The 18,272-nt window shown below is 41.0% G+C and overlaps 1 protein-coding gene across 1 annotated transcript in view; it reads left to right on the top strand.

The window, feature by feature from the left end:
• The window catches only part of ENPP6 (ectonucleotide pyrophosphatase/phosphodiesterase 6), a 108,462-nt gene that overhangs the window by 43,532 nt on the left and 46,658 nt on the right, over window positions 1-18,272 (top strand). The window contains exon 2 of the mRNA XM_043558323.1: window positions 11,332-11,511. Coding sequence (XP_043414258.1) covers window positions 11,332-11,511 — 180 coding nt within the window. The remainder of the gene's footprint in view (window positions 1-11,331; window positions 11,512-18,272) is intronic.

Here is an 18,272-nt window from a genome sequence, read left to right as displayed (position 1 = left end):
TGGCTCCTGTTTAAAGAAACTTTTCTTTTCTTTTCCTTTCCTTTCCTTTCCTTTCCTTTCCTTTCCTTTCCTTTCCTTTCCTTTCCTTTCCTTTTTTCTTTTCTTGTCTTGTCTTGTCTTGTCTTGTCTTGTCTTGTCTTGTCTTTTCTTTTCTTTTCTTTTCTTTTCTTTTCTTTTCTTTTCTTCCTTCCAGCGTTCTATGAGCTAATGAGCCTGCAAATTTGGGAGTTGAGCAGGAGCTCTGGAGGGCTGAATTGCTTTTGAGAAAACTGAAGTCTGGAGAGAAATGTGGCCGGTAGGTGCTGTGGAGCAGAGGGTGGGGAAGAGGCGAATAAATGAGATGGACAAGGCTGGGACCTTTATAGTGAGGGGACCGAGGAGGAAGCCTGGGTGGGGGAGCTGAGCGGGCTTAGGAGAACTTTGTGTCTGATGCTCAATTTGAAGTTCTGCACATTGTTCTCCAGCCCCCACCCCCACTCCCCTGAATGCCCAGTAAAGTTCACCCCCTCGTGAATATTTTGTGTGTGGGGTTTCTTTGTAGAAATGTAACACAATGCAGTAAAAGGCTGAGCTCCATTTCTGGGGTGTTATGTATTATGGAAGCAGGCGTCTCGAGGTCGAGGTGCCTGCAGTTATGTGGGGCTCCTGGGAATTTGCAAGAATCTTGGTGGAAATAGGGTTGAAACAAACCATGTGGAGAGCTCAAGAGAAAGGCGGTTCCAGCTGATCTCTAGATTACATTTGACTCTCTACCCTAATAATAACAACATAAGTTCATGTTAACAGCGCTTACTGTGCTGTGTGTGTGTGTATATACACACACACACACATATGTATGTGTGTGTACGTATGTCCACGTATACACAAACACACCCCTCACTTTGTTCAGTTTGAGTAAACACAAAAATCCAGTTACCACAGTTTAGTTAAATAATACCAGCTTCCCAGAAAGAGGATTCTAACTTGAGTTGCCCCCTATATTAACTAAAATAAATATGGCAACCTTAACTGTAGCTCTCGTAATGTAAAGTGTAATTCACTGCTGGCTCCTCAGTCCACAAATCACTACGTAAATAACAAATGAGCATCATGATCAGTGACCAATCGTATCACCTCTTTCAAAGTCTGTTGGTAATTGGTTGTTGGACATGTTGCTTAGTTCGTGCACAGACAGCAAAACATACCACTGTTTTGCCTCCTCGCCTGCCGGTATAATTATAAACCCACATAATTTGACTTTAAATTAAATGCGACAGGTCACCCTGGTTCTCTTCCACCCTTGAGTGAAGATGTGAACATTTCCTTTTGACTACAAAAACATTTTCAATAATCCAGCAAATCGATCAAGGAGCTATTTCAACTTTTTAAAAACCTATTTTCTTAGGCAAGCTTTTGACCAGCCTATTGATGCTACAGTGGGAGATCATGAAGTTTCTTTAGCTAAGTTTTGGAAGAAATATGAACTAAAACATGCAGCTGAAAGCATCCAAGCACGATGGAAGCAAGTAACGTGAGTGCAACGTGGCAGGAATGTCCTGAATTGTGCAAATGACTCTGCAGGATCTGAATCAAAAGTCGTTGGAGTCCTAGAGGAAATAGTTGATCGCAGGGATATTGACACCAGCATCACTGGGACCTGTCGCTGTGCAGCCAGAGGAACTTACTGAAGGTGAACTTTTTGGCATAAATGAAGAAAGCAGTTGTAATGAAGAGGTTGAAGCTGTCCTGATGTGACACCAGCAAAAATTTTCCCATTAAAAGAATTCTCAGAGATATTTCATAACATGGAAACTCAAAGGATAAAATATTTGAAGCTGATCCAAACTGAAAGGGTAGGACAGGGGCGCATGGGTGGCTCAGTCGGGTAAGCGTCTGACTCTTGATTTTGGCTCAGGTCATGATCACAGTTTATGAGTTCGAGCCCCGCATCGGGCTCTGCGCTGGCAGTGTGGAACCTGCTTGGGATTCTCTCTCTCCCTCTCTCTCTGCTCCACGCTTTCTCAAAACAAATAAATAAACTTTAAAAAAAAGGGTAGGACAATTTGCTAAGGCAAGGAAAATATGCTCACTTGTGTTGTGTTACATCTTGGGATGAAGCAGCCAAACAGTGTTCAAAACATTCTGATAAGTTTTTTGTATTTACAAAGACATAAGACTCTTTGGCTGTTGATATTTCTAATGTTTTAAATTGCAATGTGCTAGTAAGTATTAATTTTACTATTTTCTTCATTTCCCTATCATTACTCACAGTAAGAGTATTTAATATTTAAAAAAATTTTTAATATTTTAAATACATTAAATTATTTTAAAGTTTTTAAAATATTTTAAAAATAAATATTTAAATATTTAAAAAAATTTAAAGGCCATGGAACAATTATAATTTTTCCCACTGATTATTAGGATAGTTTTGCATGGTTTAAGCTTGCATAGTCATTTTTAAGAATTTTAATTCCAGTTAATTAACATGTAGTGTTCTATTAGTCTCGGGTGTACGATATAGTGACTCAACAATTCTATACATTATTCAGTGCCCATCATGCTAAGTGTTTTTTTAATCCCCTTCACCTATTTCATCCCCACCCCTGTAACCATGTGTTTATTAAGAGTGGTTTTTTGTTTGTGTCTTTTTTTCTTTGTTCATTTGCTTGTTTCGAGATCATATGGCTTTTGTCTTTCTCTGATTGACTTTTTTTGGTTAGCATTATTATACCCTCTACATCTGTCCATGTTGTTGCAAATGGCAAGATTTCATTCTTTTTATGGCTGAGTAATATTCCATTGTATACATATCCCACTTCTTCTTTATCTATTCATCAATTGATAGACATTTGGGCTGCTTCCATAGTTTGGCCTTTGTAAATAATGCTGCAATAAACATAGGGGTGCAAGTATTCCTTTGAATTAGTGTTTTCATATTCTTTGGGTAAATACCCAGTAGTGGAATTACTGGATCATATAGTAATTCTATTTTTAATATTTTGAGGAACCTCTATACTGTTTTCCACAGTGGCTGCACCCGTTTGCATTCCTATCAACAGTGCACAAGTGTTCCTTTTTCTCCACATCCTCACCAACAATTGTTGTTTCTTGTCTTTTTGATTTTAGCCTTTCTGACAGATGTGAGGTGATATCTCATTGTGGTTTTGGTTTGCGTTTCCTTGACAATGAGTGATGTTGAATGTCTTTTTATGTGTGTGTTGGCCATCTGTCTATTTCTTTGGAGAAATGTCTATTCATGTCTTCTGCTCATTTTTAATTGGATTATTTGTGTTTTTGGTATTGAGTTGTAGAAGCTCTTTATATATTTTGAATATTAACCCTTTATTGGATATGTCATTTGCAAATATCTTCTCCCATTCAGTACATTGTCTTTTAGATTGTTGATTGTTTCCTTCACTGTGCAGAAGCTTTTAATTTTGATGTAGTCCCAATAGTTTAATTTTGCTTTTGTTTCCTTTGCCTCAGGAGACATATCTAGAAAAATGTTGCTATGGGTGATGTCAAAGAAATTACTGCCTGTGCTCTCTTCTAGGATTTTTATGGTTTCAAGTCTCACATTTAGGTCCGTAATCTATTTTGATTTTATTTTATGTGTGGTGTAAGAAAGTGCTCCAGTTTCATTCTTTTGCATGTAGCTGTACAGTTTTCCCACGCCATTTGTGGAAGACATTGTCTTTCTCCCATCACATATTCTTTCCTCCTTTGTTGAAGATTAATTGATCATATAATTAGGGGTATATCTCTAGGTTCTTTATTCTGTTCCTTTGATCTGTGTGTCTGTTTTTGTGTCCGTACCGTACTGTTTTGATTATTCAGCTTTGTCATACATCTTGAAATCTGGGAATGTGAAACGTCCAGCTTTGTTCTTCTTTTTCAAGATTGCTTTGGCTATTCAGAGTTTTTCTGTAGTTCCATATAAATTTTAGGATTGTTTGTGCTAGTTCTGTAAAAAATGCTGTTGGTATTTCGATAGGGATTGCATTAAATGTTTAGATTGCTTTGGGTAGTATGGACATTTTAACAATATCTGTTCTTCCAATCCATGAGCATGGGATATCTTTCCATTTGTTTGTGTTGTCTTCCATTTCTTTCATCACTGTTTTATAGTTCTCAGACCTCCTTGGTTAAGTTTATTCCTGGGTATTTTACTCTTTTTTGTGCAATTGTAAATGGGATTATTTTCTTAATTTCTCTTTCTGCTACTTCATTATTAGTATATAGAAATACAATGGATTCCTGTATATTAATTTTGTGTCCTGCAACCTTACTGAATTCATTTATCAGTTCTCATAGCATTTTGGTCGAGTCTTTAGGGTCTTCTATATATAGTATCCTGTCATCTGCAAATAGTAGAAGTTTTACTTTTTCCTTACCAGTTTGGATGCTTTTTATTTATTTTTGTTGCCTGATGGCTGTGGCTAGGATTTCCAGGATTATGTTGAATAAAAGTGGGGAGAGTGGACTGCCTTGTCTTGTTCCTGACCTTAGGGGAAAAACTCTCAGTGTTTTACCATTGAGTGTGATGTTAGCTGTGGCTCTTTCATATGTGGCCTTTATTATGTTGAGGTATGTTCCCTCTAAACCTACTTTGATGAGGCTTTTTATCATGTTTGGATGTTGTATTTTGTCAAATGCTTTTTCTGCATCTATTGAAATGATCATAAGGTTCTTATCCTTTCTTTTATTAATGTTATGTATCACATGGACTGATTTGCAAATATTGAACCACCCTTGTATCCTCGGAATAAATCCCACTTGATAGTGGTGAATAATTTTTTTAATAAATTGTTGAGTTCGGTTTACTAATATTTTGTTGAGGATTTTGCATCTATGTTCATCAGAGATATTGGCCTGTAGCTCTCTTTTTTGTAGTATCTTTATCTAGTTTGGGTATTAAAGAATGAATATAGAATGATTATGGAAGTGTTTCTTCCATTTCTATTTTTTGGAGTAGTTTGAGAATAATAGGTATTAACTCTTCTTAAATGTTTGGTAGAATTAATCTGTGAAGCTAGCTGGCCCAGGACTTTTGTTTGTTGGGAGTTTTTTGATTACTGATTGCTGGTAATTTGTTCAAATTTTCTGTTTCTTCCTGATTCAGTTTTGGGAAGTTATATGTTTCAAGGAATTTATCCCTTTCTTTTAGGTTGTCCAATTTGTTGATTTATAGTTTTTATAATATTCTTTTATAATCCTTTGTATTTCTGTGGTGTGGGTTATTCCTCCTCTTTCATTTCTGATTTTGTTTATTTGATTCCCCCCTCCCTTTTTTGATGAGTCTTGCTTAAGGCTTATCAATTTTGTTGATCTTTTTAAAGAACCAGCTCCTGGTTTCATTAATCTCTTCTACTGATTATTTTCGTTTCTATTTCATCTATTTCTGCTCTAATTATTGTTTTCTTCCTTCTACTGGTTTTGGGTTTTGTTTGGTCTTCTTTTTCTAGCTCCTATAGATATAAATTAGGTTGTTTATTTGAGATTTTTCTTACTTCTTAAGGTAGACCTGTATTGCTATAAACTTCCCTCTTAGAACAGCTTTTGCTGCATTCCAAAGATTTTGGATCATTGTGTTTTCATTTCCATTTGTCTCCATGTATTTTTTTATTTTCTTTTTGATTTCTTGGTTGACCCATTCATTGTTTAGTAGAATGTTATTTAACCTCCCTGCATTTGTGTTCTTTCCAGAGTTTTTCTTGTGGTTGATTTCTAGTTTCATAGCATCGTGATTCAATCTTTCTGAATTTGTTGAGACTTGTTTTGTGGCCTAATCTGTGATCTGTTCTGGAGAATGTTCTATGTGCACTGGAAAAAAAAATATGTAGGGGCACATGGGTGGCTCAGTTGGTTAAACGTCCAACTTCAGCTCAGGTCATGATCTCACAGTTCGTGAGTTCAAGCCCCACATTGGGCTCTGTGCTGACAGCTCAGAGCCTGGAGCCTGCTTCGGATTCTGTGTCTCCCTCTCTTTCTGCTCCTCCCCTGCTTGCACTCTGTCACTGTCTCAAAACTGAATAAACATTAAAAAAAATTTTTTTAAATGTGCATTCTTCTGTTTTAGGATGAAATGTTCTGAATATATTTGTTAGATTCATCTGATCCAATGTGTCATTCAAAGCCACTGTTTCCTTGTTGATTTTCTATTTGGATGGTCCATCCATTGATGTCAGTGAGGTGTTGAAGTCCACTATTATTATTGTATTACTGTCAATTACTTTCTTTATGTTTATTATTAGCACTTTATATATTTGGGTCCTGCATTGCTGGATGCATAAATATTTATAATTGTTATATCTTTTTGTTGGATTTTTTCCCTTCATGATTATATAGTGTCCTTCTTTGTTTCTTGTTGCAGTTTTTGTTTTAAAGTCCATTTTGACCAATATAAGTATTGCTACCTCAGCTCTTTTCACTTCCATTTCCTTGATAAATGCTTTTCCATCCCTTAACATTCAATCTGCGTATGCCTTCGGGTCTTAAATGGATCTCTTGTAGGCAGAAAATAGATGGGTCTTGCATTTTTATCCATTTTGTCACCCCATGTCTTTTGATTGGAGCACTTAGTACATTTACATTCAAAGTAATATTGATAGGTATGTACTTTATTGCCATTTTGTTACTTGTCTTATGGTTGTTTCCATAGTTCTTCTCTGTTCCTTTCTTCTCTTGCTCTCTTCTCTCACGGTTTGTTGACTTTCTTTAGTGATATACTTGAATTCATTTCTCTTTGTTTTTGTGCATGGTCATTTTTATGGTCCTGCACTACCATGCAAAGGGAGAATTACATATCTATATGTATCTATCACCATAATTATTATCATGCCCATTAGATAAGAACATTGATGCCTCAGAGAGTCAAAGCTACTTGTCCAAAGTCATACAGATAGTAAATAGTAGAGTTTGAATTTACACCTATGCAATCTGCCTCCAAGACTTGCCCCCTTAACCATTATGCCACACTGTTGCCCCCACCAAGCTATGAGCACTTCAAATACAGAGGCCATAATTTGTGATCTTTAAATGCCTGGCATGTAAACATTTGATGTGGTGTGAATGAAAAAAAAATGAAATAAGAAACTATGAAAGGAATTAACATTTACTGTTTGAAAATAATGAGAAAACATTAAGACTGCTTGAAGATGAAGTCGTAGCAACAACCTTATAGATGTCCTTCAGTTATAGATAAAATGGACAGATCCACAGTTATCTCATTTGATGTGAAGGCCAGCCATTTCTGGGATGTCTGGGAACATATAACAGGTACAGAGGATTATTCGGGTATTTGCCAAGAAACTTCTGGTGATGGTCATTACGTCAGAACACACTTGACTGAGACTTTGAGGAATAAAAAATGAAGGTTTCCTATCCTGCTCCTTTCATACAACAGTTCTAGGTGTGGAAACTGTTCCACGAATATCCTCTGAGACAGGCAGGCAGTAGCCCCCATGTTTGCCACTGGCCTGAGTAGCCACTAGCTGCTCCCAGTTAAATGCAGCAGCTCTTAAACTGAGGTGACATCTATGGATGGGCTTCAAGAGTTCACAAGTCCTTCAGGTAGCAGGTCGATTGCCACATTTTGTGTTAATAAGTTTATAAATGTTTGGGTCTTAGGGATAAAGGAGGAGAAAAGAGAAAAACATTCAACTGTATTTGGAAATTTTTCTACCAGGAGCTTCCCTCATTTTCACAGTGAGTAATTCACCTTCTGGAACAAATTTTAGAACCCTACTTAGCTGTCACTTGGGATGAGCAGAAGTAGACCTTCTTTACACCATGCCCGAAAACCACCTGAGATTTGAGATTTGTGGTTTGTGTCCATGTCAGGAAAGTTTCTGTTGAAGTCTTGAGGAAAGGGTCCAAATAATGAAACTATAGCAAAGCTCTGTTTGGAAAGCCCAAACCAGCGGAAAACCAAGGAGAGTTGCAGATGTATAAAAATAGATGTGGGTCAGACAGAAATATGGAGATGAGAGCTTGTGGGCTGCAGAAGCCAGTACATTGTGTTTTGTTCTGTTCTGTTTTTATAGCCACCACATTTGCCCAGGCAATAAAAACAAAAGAGCGAGAGAGAGAGACAGGGTAGGTAAGGAAACCAGCTTGAGTAAGAGCGGACTCATACTGTTACAAGCACAGACTGCCAGCCTTAATATATTCATGGGAAGAAAATCAGCTCATCTGGGAGAGAAGATTCAGAGCAGACATGAGATGGGAACATACAGCCTCCTGCTGACTTCCCAGAACAAAGGGATGCCCCTGGGGACTAGCACAGCATCTATGATTGAGCCTTTGAAGAATACACCTTCTCGTTTTAACTCAAGGCCCTAAATCCACCCAAAGAATAAAACCTACTTTCTAAACAGAGGTCCGAGGATAACCTCCTTGTTGAAAGATCTCCACTGTTAACAGAAACCCATTAACTCACGTAGGGAGAACTACCGGTCCCCGGATCTTCCTTAGGTGCCCTTCACTCATAGGAAGTGAGCAAACACCTCTGTTCCAGCACATCACTCCCAGCCTTTGGAGAAATGTTGACTTCCATGGGTCCAAGTTTCCTTTAGAATGGATGAACCACTCTGGGCCAGCCTAGACCAACCAGTGTGCTAGATGGGAGCAGGGACCAAAGCCATCCTTGGGGTCCTTGTCTTAAAGATGCCTCCCTAAAGAATGCTTTAATTATAAAGTTATTGGAGCTCCCTTGAATGAGTGGGCACCACTGATTCGACTGGTGTGTAAAAGGAGTACCAAGGCTAATGCTGCATCCCACATAATGGGGAGGAGAGAATATCCAACATGAAAAAAGCTAAGGGACTCAGATAACCACAGGAAACGAGATATCATCATTTGAAAATTTAAAATATGCCAGAACTGTGTTACCTGCACACATAGATTCTGTCTCTCCTCAGTGAGGCGCTATGCATGTTTCCAAAGAAACGTGTGTAAGAGGTAGAGAATTTAATGTAACAGACATTCTCTAGAAGAATGTTCTCTCTCTGTCTCTCATCTCTGTGTCTCTCCTGCACAGACACCTTCCACCATCCAGTCACATGGCAGCTCTATAATCCACAGGAGGCTCCTTACAAATTTTTACCCGGAAAGCAAAAGAAGGCAAGAGAGTTTCCACCCTTTACGGTCTAGACGGTTGAGTGAGAGTGTTAAAAAAAAAAGAAAAATATTTTACCAAATGATATTGTGGCATTTCTGAGATATACAATAGAGGTTATAAGTACTTTTAAACATTATTTTTTTTGTTGCTTCATCCTTCTCTGCAAGTAACACCTAGTGGAAACTGAATCACATGAGGCCCCTGCTTAGATTTGGGTTTCAGGCATTTCTTCTAAAATAGTCAAAACAGTTCCAAACAAAAGCAGAGATTCCTACACCCCTCCCACTTGGTACCTGTCCCCATTATTCCCCTACCTGATATCCCTAGCTTTTGCAGCCCTTTCCTGTGACTCACCTAGAAACTTCTCTTGGTTTACTGACTTCAGTAACACTTTCGACACCCCTTTCCAATTTTGCACCCTTGCTCAGTGTCTGTGACACCAGCTCCAGATGAGATACCCCTGCCCTTAGGAGGGCATTAGAGGACATCTACAGGGGAAGACCAGAAAGGACACATTTCCCAATGAATATTGTCACGATTATCTTGCCTTGTGAAAAGGATAAGTGAGCATTAGTAGGATAATAAAAAACATTTTAGGTACAGGATGCAAGTTTTGGGTAAAGAAAGCAGGTAAGAAATTATACTCGTGAGAGGGTTTCTCTTGATATTATTAAACTTTGATACACTAAAAACAAAAAAAGTAACATGCTCCTACTTTCAGTGAGTTAGAACACACTAGGAATTATCCTCAGCAAAAGAGTGGGTGAGAATCCTTACAATTCTTAAGTTAAGTTGGCAGCTTGGTCCCCTTCTTATTAGTCCGGGCCCAAGGAAGCCTGTCTCTTTTATGCAAAAGGACCTCTGTTGAGTATTACATACAGGGCATTGGAGGATGGGGACCACATGAATTTATTTTGGATGTCTAAGCTTATCACAATGCAGAGCCCATAGGACCCTGACTAAATGTTAGTTGAAGGAATAACTAACCATTGGAGAAATTGCTTAACCACTGGAGAAATCTTAACCATTGGAGAAATTGCTCAATGTTTTTTACTTTATTATTTAATTTTATCAGTCCACATGTGAAAGCTTTGGTCAGGGTCAAAAATCTAACTCTGTAGCCTTGGGTAAAAACCATTTTGTCTGGATCTCTGGGCTTTAAATTCAAAGCATGATTTGTAGAAGGCCTGGGTTTCTGTGATGAAATAAAAGGTTTTCCTTTATAATATTTTGGGTCTCCAAATTTTCAAAATTGTATTTTATGGTTTCTCCTTGCTTTCATTCAAAAACAAAGTGTGTGTGTGTGTGTGTGTGTGTGTGTGTGTGTGTGTGTGTGTGTTGGGGTGGGGTGGGGTAGGGGTGCTCGGGAAGAAAGAACAACAGCAAACAAACAAAAAAATCCACTTGGATTAAGCGTAGTTAGTGAGCTCGGTGAAGCATATTTCATCGTGATGCCAAATGACGCTCACTAAAATTGCAGCAGTTTTTGATGCACTTGCCAATGTTTGTGTTATTTTTACTTTAAAGATGTAGCAGATTGCTCCAAAATAAATAATTTAAGCCTAACGTTTCAAAAGAGTCCAAGCGCTTGCGTCTTTCACTTCTGGCTTCTCTTCTGGGACTAAGCTGTGCCCAACAGAAGCAATCCTCATTTCTATATAACACTCCATTTGGAGGGTTGTTTTCTTGCTTTGTTTTCCAAAGTTGAATCTATTTTTCACCATTCTGTTCCAAATGTCGTAGATCCTATCAGTGCTCTGTGCTGAAGCGATAACTCCTCTTATCCAGGGAAACAAGGGAATAAACCCCCCAGCATCTAGATTCGTGACTGTGTGGGAGCAGAGCTTCGGAGGGGTGCTCTGGGGTGAAAAGCTAAACCAAGCCCTATGGGAATCTACAGTTTTCATACTGATTCATATTTAGATTTCAAGCTGTGAACAATGGGTCAATTTGTGCACACAATGTCCTCAGTGTAATTTAAAATAGCTTGGCAAGTTAACTTCACAAAAAATGACCCCATCCTCAATTATTAGACTACTCATTGGATTGTTCTTGTGGTACAGTCTAAGAGAGAAGAAATATCTATGATGAAAAAGTCAAAAGAAAATCTTCATGCTGTTCTGTACTTAACTAAATGTGCATGAATGGCTTTTATAAACAGAAAAGAGAAAATGGCTTTTATAAAAAGACCAGAACAATAAACTGACAGCCTTGTGTTCTCATTAACATAGGCCGCCATTGTGAGGTCCATCAGATGATTGGAAACTACATGTGGGACCCCAACACCAACAAGTCATTTGACATTGGTGTCAACAGAGACAGCCTGATGCCTCTCTGGTGGAATGGATCAGAACCTCTGTGGGTCACTCTGACCAAGGCCAAAAGGAAGGTCTACATGTACTACTGGCCAGGTGAGTGTGTTGGCCTCCAGGCCCCTCTAGCCTTCCAAATCTCAAACACCATGGAATCTCTGAAGACAAACGATGTAATTGTCATGTTCTAAGACCAAGCCAAGGTTTGGAAAGTGGGAACACTACAAGAAATATGTTTTATGGGCATGGTTTTTAAACTTTTGTTTTGAGCTCTCTAGCATTGGACCAGACACCACACCATTTCCTGATTTCCTTGGTTCAGCAGTACTGCTTCGGTATATCCTGCTTTTTCATGTGCAAAAGTGTGGATATACAAAAGAGATAAATTAGGTGTTGCTTCTCTGCTTTACAAAAGAATCTGGCATACTGTTTCTATGGATTTTGAGCTCCCCTACAATGCTGAAAACAGGACTCAAAGCTCTTCCAACTTTTGGGTACTATAGTAAATGAAGTCTCTCTGCATTTATATTCCTCCTGTACATAGTAGATCAATGAGAAACTAAATTACTTTACTTACTGCAGTGAGGTAAGTCATTGTGCAAACTACCCCGACTCCTGTGAGAAGTCTTCAGAATACTCTTGTCTTGGCAGTCAAAACCCTTTCACTACGGATGAGAGGATTTAGTGATAATAAAATAATCAACTTACAGGTATCTTCCCATTGGTGGGATCCGTTCTTTAGGTGAGTGGGCAAATTGACCTTCCTATGTACGTGGCTGTAGATGCTTTTTTTTCCCCAAATTCTTAATGGTGTTACACTGCTGATTGCCATCATGGAAGAAGATACCAGGGGAGGCCTGGAAGAAATAAAGGGATTAATGGGGAGAGACAGCTAGGGGAGCTCACTGGCAGCAGCCTGATAAAATTGTGAGAGCACGGTGGGTTGTGGGAGACCATGGCAGGTGGAGGTGGGGGAGGACGGAGAGAAGGATGAGTAAGCTGAGGCTGAACCACAGATGGCCCACATTGAGGGCGTGGGCCTTCAGCAGGAGTTTGGAGAACGCTGGTTGGAGGTGGTCACATGGAGAGCTGCTTGGGGCACTCAAGACTGTGCCAACTCTTAGAGGAGCATAGCACACAGACAGATGGAGACTGTGGAAAGCAGACCCACAGCCGAGCTGGGGTAAGCGCCCGGAAAGCTGCCACAGAGCAGAGACTAGCATCCGTAGGTGAGCCCGTGAAGGCCAGAGCAGACCGCATGAATTCAAACGGGGCATGAGAACCAGTATACACAGGATGGCTCTGCTGGCAGATGGAATTTCAGGGGAGTACTGGAGTTTCTTCAGAAGACACCTGGGATTCTGCCCATAGCAGCTACTCAGCTGACACGAGAAGAAGCTTTCAAGCAAGGGAAGGGTTTAAGAGGACTTTATTACCTTAAATGGAGACCCAGCTTTTCTCAGAGTTGGACATGAGATGAAGGAAAGAAGTCAGTGCCTCAGCCAAGCTAATCAGAGTTGCTAGAGGATCCAAGCTCACGGGTCAGTCCAATGTGATGAGGTCTCAAGCCAGAAGACGCACTTTGAGGTCATTCTTGGAAATAATTATCAACAAATAAAAGGACCCACATGCATAGGCCTAGGAGAGGGAACAGACTGGGCATGCGGACTTAGGGGCCACCTTCCACAATCTAAGGGCAATCGAGATACATGTCGCGCCACTGCCGGAAGGGCCATCTTCCATGGTACCTGGTTAATTTAACTTCCTATGTCTTGGAACTTGAGCTTTTCATATGCTCTGAAGAGCACATCCCGCATAATTTCTCCCCAGCCCCTCCACACGGTGGCCTTTCAGATAGCCGTGTCTGGCAATGCACACGAAGATGGGGACATGTCCTGAAGGGAGACAGGACCTCTCTCTGCAGCCTTGAAGAGCATTATTCTCATCCTGGGGAATCTGGCCCCTTCATGCTAATAGACAACTTGAAGTTATATATCCCTGAATATCCAAAAAAAAAAAAAAAAAATCTCAAAGCTAACTTGCACGTAAAACGTCGTGTTGCTCCTTCAAAACAGCTCCTTAAGGGCAAGAAAGGGCCAATCACTTCCTTTGATTCATGGTTCAACAGCTAATATGATGTGACAAATATGCCTTAAGATCAGTTTATAGTGTTAACTATTAGGAGGAAAGAAGCTAAAAAGGAAGGCTCCTAGAATTTTCTCAGCAACCCAAATGAAGATTAGCTAAAGATATAGCCATGTCGAAGCCTTGACAGAAATTGGATGTAAAGTCTCTTGTTTTTCAGACACTGTCCAGTCCTTCTAAGCCGGAAACCCAAATAAAGGCTCTCTGAGAGCTAGGTGTTTCTGAAGGGCTCTTTCTCGCACCCTCCATTCTTCCCGGCCGACCGCTGAGGGATTAATGGTCACTTCCATCCTTTCTCCCTCCACCTTGGTCCTCTCCAGCCCCTCCACAGCTAATAGCCCCATGAGTGTTCATTTGTCTCTGCGAGATTAAGTGAAGTGCAATGGCGTTTCTTCTAAACATGACTTGATTTTATTTTTCTTCTCAAATCCTCCTCTTCCTTCTCCACTTCCCACAGGACATTGTACAGACCTCTGGATGAGGCCTGGAAAATCTTCATTCCTCCAGTGAGCTGTGTTATGACACTTTGAGTCTCGCCATGAAGTCAATATTTAGAAGTGCAATTTAGAAATGGCAGTAGTTCAAGCTTTCCTGTCAGGTAGATAAAGCAGCAGACGGAAAAATTCATCAGTGGTGAAGAGTCCAAAATAGCCCACCTCAAGTCTCAAAGGAATTTAATATTGTAAACAGACCCTTTATTGCCCCACCCAGTGATGCCATTGAGTTGTGCAGGGAGAAGTGCACCATGGGAAATGATCCCGAGCCCTAAATCAAACATCTCTTTGGGAAGCCCAAAGAGATCATCCAGGAACTGCATGGCTGGGGCCTAGTAATGTTCTGGAAAGGACAAGAGCTGAGCATGTGTCGTTCACTAACTGTATCCCCTACTCCATCCCTCTAGTTTGAGATCAAAGAAACTTTATTGGGGGAGAAGGAAGAGGATCCAATAGTCACTTCATATAAAGGGGAACCCAAAGCAGAGAAGGATTGAGGAGGAGGAGAAATGAGGTGAAAATGGCAGGATAAGTAAGATACCATATGGAAACGGAGTTTGAGCTCCTTGGACAGTCAGTGCTGCCATACGTAGTGGCGGTGGTTTTGAAGTTTGTTCTTATGGCTCTCATGAAATACAAAAAAAGAACAAAAATTAGCAACTTTTTAGGAGTCTATGGCTAAAACTCTTTGGAGTGTTTGAAGACTCTAAGCTCCACGTCATTTATCATGCGTTTTGCAGTGTTAACTCCCTACGGCCAAGCACTCGTGGGGACTTGAGAGCAATCATTCATATGGCCCTGGGCAGTGTTGGGTGTAGGTCTGGGCTCTTCCTGTCCTGTGCAGATGTTCAGATAAACAGAGTACCTTCTGTGTGGGGAAGGACACACTTCCACCTGGCCTTCCCTTCCCTACTTGCCAAAGGTGGGCTGGGTGGGGGCTTTATGGGTGGGTATCTGACTCAGCTCCTGTTGACTTTCAGTTGTTACAAGCAAGGTGATTTCATCTGCAGGGGTAAAGAGACCCGTATTGACTATGGATGGAGGATTGGGGATTATTCACAGCATCTTTCCCTTTCCTGTTGGGCTGAACTTAGATACATACACGGCACAGGGAAAATTAGGGGCCCAGCATCAATTCTACAAATGTGTGAGTTAACATTATATATGGCTCAGTTCTTTGACTCTATGAACAGGACTCCAAATTACTGGATAAAAACTGAATTTTTTTTTCAGAAAATACTTGACATTTAAATGCAAGAGATTCAGAGTCTCACTAAATTTTCCAATAATATCACCAATTTAGCATTACACTTTAAGATGTATGTAAGTTTGGAACCCAGAGAGGCCTTAGTATGTAGTTTGCTGATTCCTACGCTTGTAAATCAAGACCACATTAGGAAAATGACCAAAACTATGGATCCCCTTTGCAGAAAAACACACCCGTGCATACCACACTGATAATTTTGTGCTCATGCAACCCAAGTGACAATGATGAGGACTGGTAAGTGGTCTTTGACATAGCAACACGTGCACATCTAATCTATATCTAATTGATTTGATTTTTTTCATGTGATAGAAACATATGTTAAACATTACCACAGTACCAAGTGAAATCTGGGGCCCTGTAATTAATCTTGTCTGGCCAGAGGGGGCTTGGGTCACAATCCCGTAAGGCTCTTTGGGTTGAATTCACCTTGAGTCATTTCCTTTGTCTGTCGTAACTTTGGTAAGGTCTGCATCACTGATGTTTCTGTCTGTGTCAGCAAGAAAAAGATTACGAGTTCTCATTTCAAGTCGGAGGTTGTCTTAAGAAGTGATCTTCAAAAGCATCCTGCAGGGTTCCTAGGCGTCAACCACTTCTGCTGCAGAGAAACTGAAGAGGTGGTGTCTCTCTGGACCGCTGCCCGCAGGAGCAATTCCTCCAGTTCTCATAGCTGTCCAGCCGCATCCAGTCTCCTTCTGCAGGCTGGCGTCTCGGCCAAAAGGGCTCGTAGTTCCTCAGCAGCATCCATTATGGTAATTAGAGAGCCTGAAAGAGACATCCAGGGATGAACTTCTATTCATCACAAGTCGTGGCAAATCTGCTTCTTCATAAAACATCTTAAAAGGGTGTGACTCCAGGCCCTGGAATCAGCTCTTAGGAGACAACTGTGAGGAAAACCAGATACAGGCTCTCCTTACTCCATCCTCCCCTCCCTCCAAGAACTCACCATCCCGTGGAGGAGACAGATGATAATCTTATACTTGGCCAGATAAATGCGTATAAAAACCCACTTGCTAAAAGCATAATAGTGAAGAGTGTATTGCACTGTGACATCATCTAATAAGAGAGGGTGACACCTTGGGTAAGTTGGGGGATCGATGGGAAGGAGCTTGCAGGCTGCGGGAGCAGCAGTGTGAAGGTCTGGAAGGGACGGGAGAGGCGTGGCAGGCCCAAGAAATGGACAGGGAAGATGGGTGTGCCATGGATGAGGTGGAGAGAAGGCTGGGCCAGGCTGGAGAATTTATTCCTACCCTTAGAGGAATAAGAAGGCACTGGAAGACTTTAAGGAGGAAGGCAGCAGTGTCATCCTTGCATTCTGACAAGACCACTCTGGCTGCTACGTGGAGAATGGAATGTGGCACCCAGAGTGGATGGAATAGTCTGGAAGCTATTGTGTGGACCTCGGAAGGAGGTGAGAATAGCTTGGACTAGCGTTACAGAGGTGGTGAGAAATGGGATGTCTGGGGACACATTTAGGAATTAAAATCACCAGGACCTGGTGACGAATTGGACTCGGGATTGAGCAGCGACAGGCATGACCCCTGCTTCTGGCTAACAGAACTGCAGGGATGGCAAGTCTTCACTTCAACGGGGGAAACTGAAAGAGCAGTGATTTGGGGGCAGAGGCCTTGGGTTGACGCTGAGACGTGTGCAGTGGGCACGTCTAGAGCTCAGGGAAGAGAAGCTGGAGGCACAGAGGTGTGGTTCGGGGCGGAGGCATCAGGGGTCATTGACGCTGTGGGCCTTCTGGAAGCTTACCCAGGGAGAGAGCAGGGTGAGGAGAGGAGAGGGTCCCAGACACAGCCTTGAGGAAGTTAATGATAAAATGGAGGTGGGCCTGAAAAAGAAACAAAGGAGAAGCTTGAGAAGCAAGAGAAAAAACAGGAGTTGTGAAATGTCTAATAACAGTGAGGGAGCCTGGTCAGGTGTCGGACTTTGGCTCAGGTCATGATCTCATGGTTGGTGAGTTCGAGCTCCTCATCGGGCTCGCTGCTGTCAGCACAGAGCCCACTTCAGATCCTCTGTCCCCCTCTGCCCCTTCCCCCTTGCACACTCTCTCTCAAAAAGAAAGAAATCTTAAAAAAAAAAAAAAAGAAAGAAAGAGAACGGTGATATTCCTTTTAAAAGGTGCCTAATAAGGGACTTGATCTCGTCTGAGAAGGCAGGGAAAGGTGTCACTGAGAGAGTGACTCCAGCTGAAATCTGTTGGCACATGGAATAATACAATGGCTTCGAGATGGGAATGGCCATCGTCGGTGCTCACTTTGGAGGCATGATAAGTGGCCTGCAAAGAGAGCATCCGGGTTTATTATCGGGGATGTCCCTGGCAAGCTCTGAACTCTGAAGAGTTTAATCTCCTTTAACATTTTCTGATTTAGACTAATAATAATTATTAATAATGCAAGGTGTTCTTTAATTTCTATCTACTGCAAGAGAGTCCTGACCTTAATAGTGACGATGATTTTATGATTATGATACTTCACCTGGAATTGGTTTTGAAGAAAACAAAACATACAAATAATAAAATTTGCCACGAGTTTTCCCACAAAGACAATTTTCAGTTAAACAGGAAAAAAGTTATGGAAAAAAAAAAAAACCCAACACCTCTTTTTTCTGGTTAGTGGCTGCTTCGAATGCCATTGAGGAGTTGGTACGTTCTAATGAGAAATGGGGCCTATTTCCTCGGGTTGGGAGGCAGACAGGAAGTAGGTAGTTACCATACACCAGGGATGTTGGGATTATAATAGACGTAGGGTATTGATTGATCACGTAGGCCAGATCTCTAGGAGCATTTGAGGCAGAGGAAAGGATTGCATGCTGTGGTTCAAAGGCAAAGCAAGCAAGGGCATGTCGCCCTTGCAGATCTGCAGAGCAAAACAAGGTTGCAGCTGATTGACTAAGGTGGGCGTGAAGAGATAGAAAACCAGCACTGGCCAGATCTTTAAGTACCTTATATG

The sequence above is a fragment of the Prionailurus bengalensis genome, chromosome B1 (assembly GCF_016509475.1).
Source record: "Prionailurus bengalensis isolate Pbe53 chromosome B1, Fcat_Pben_1.1_paternal_pri, whole genome shotgun sequence".
Lineage (NCBI taxonomy): Eukaryota > Metazoa > Chordata > Mammalia > Carnivora > Felidae > Prionailurus > Prionailurus bengalensis.
The sequence above is the reverse complement of the archived record's forward strand: the minus strand, read 5'-3'. Positions and strand labels throughout refer to the sequence as shown.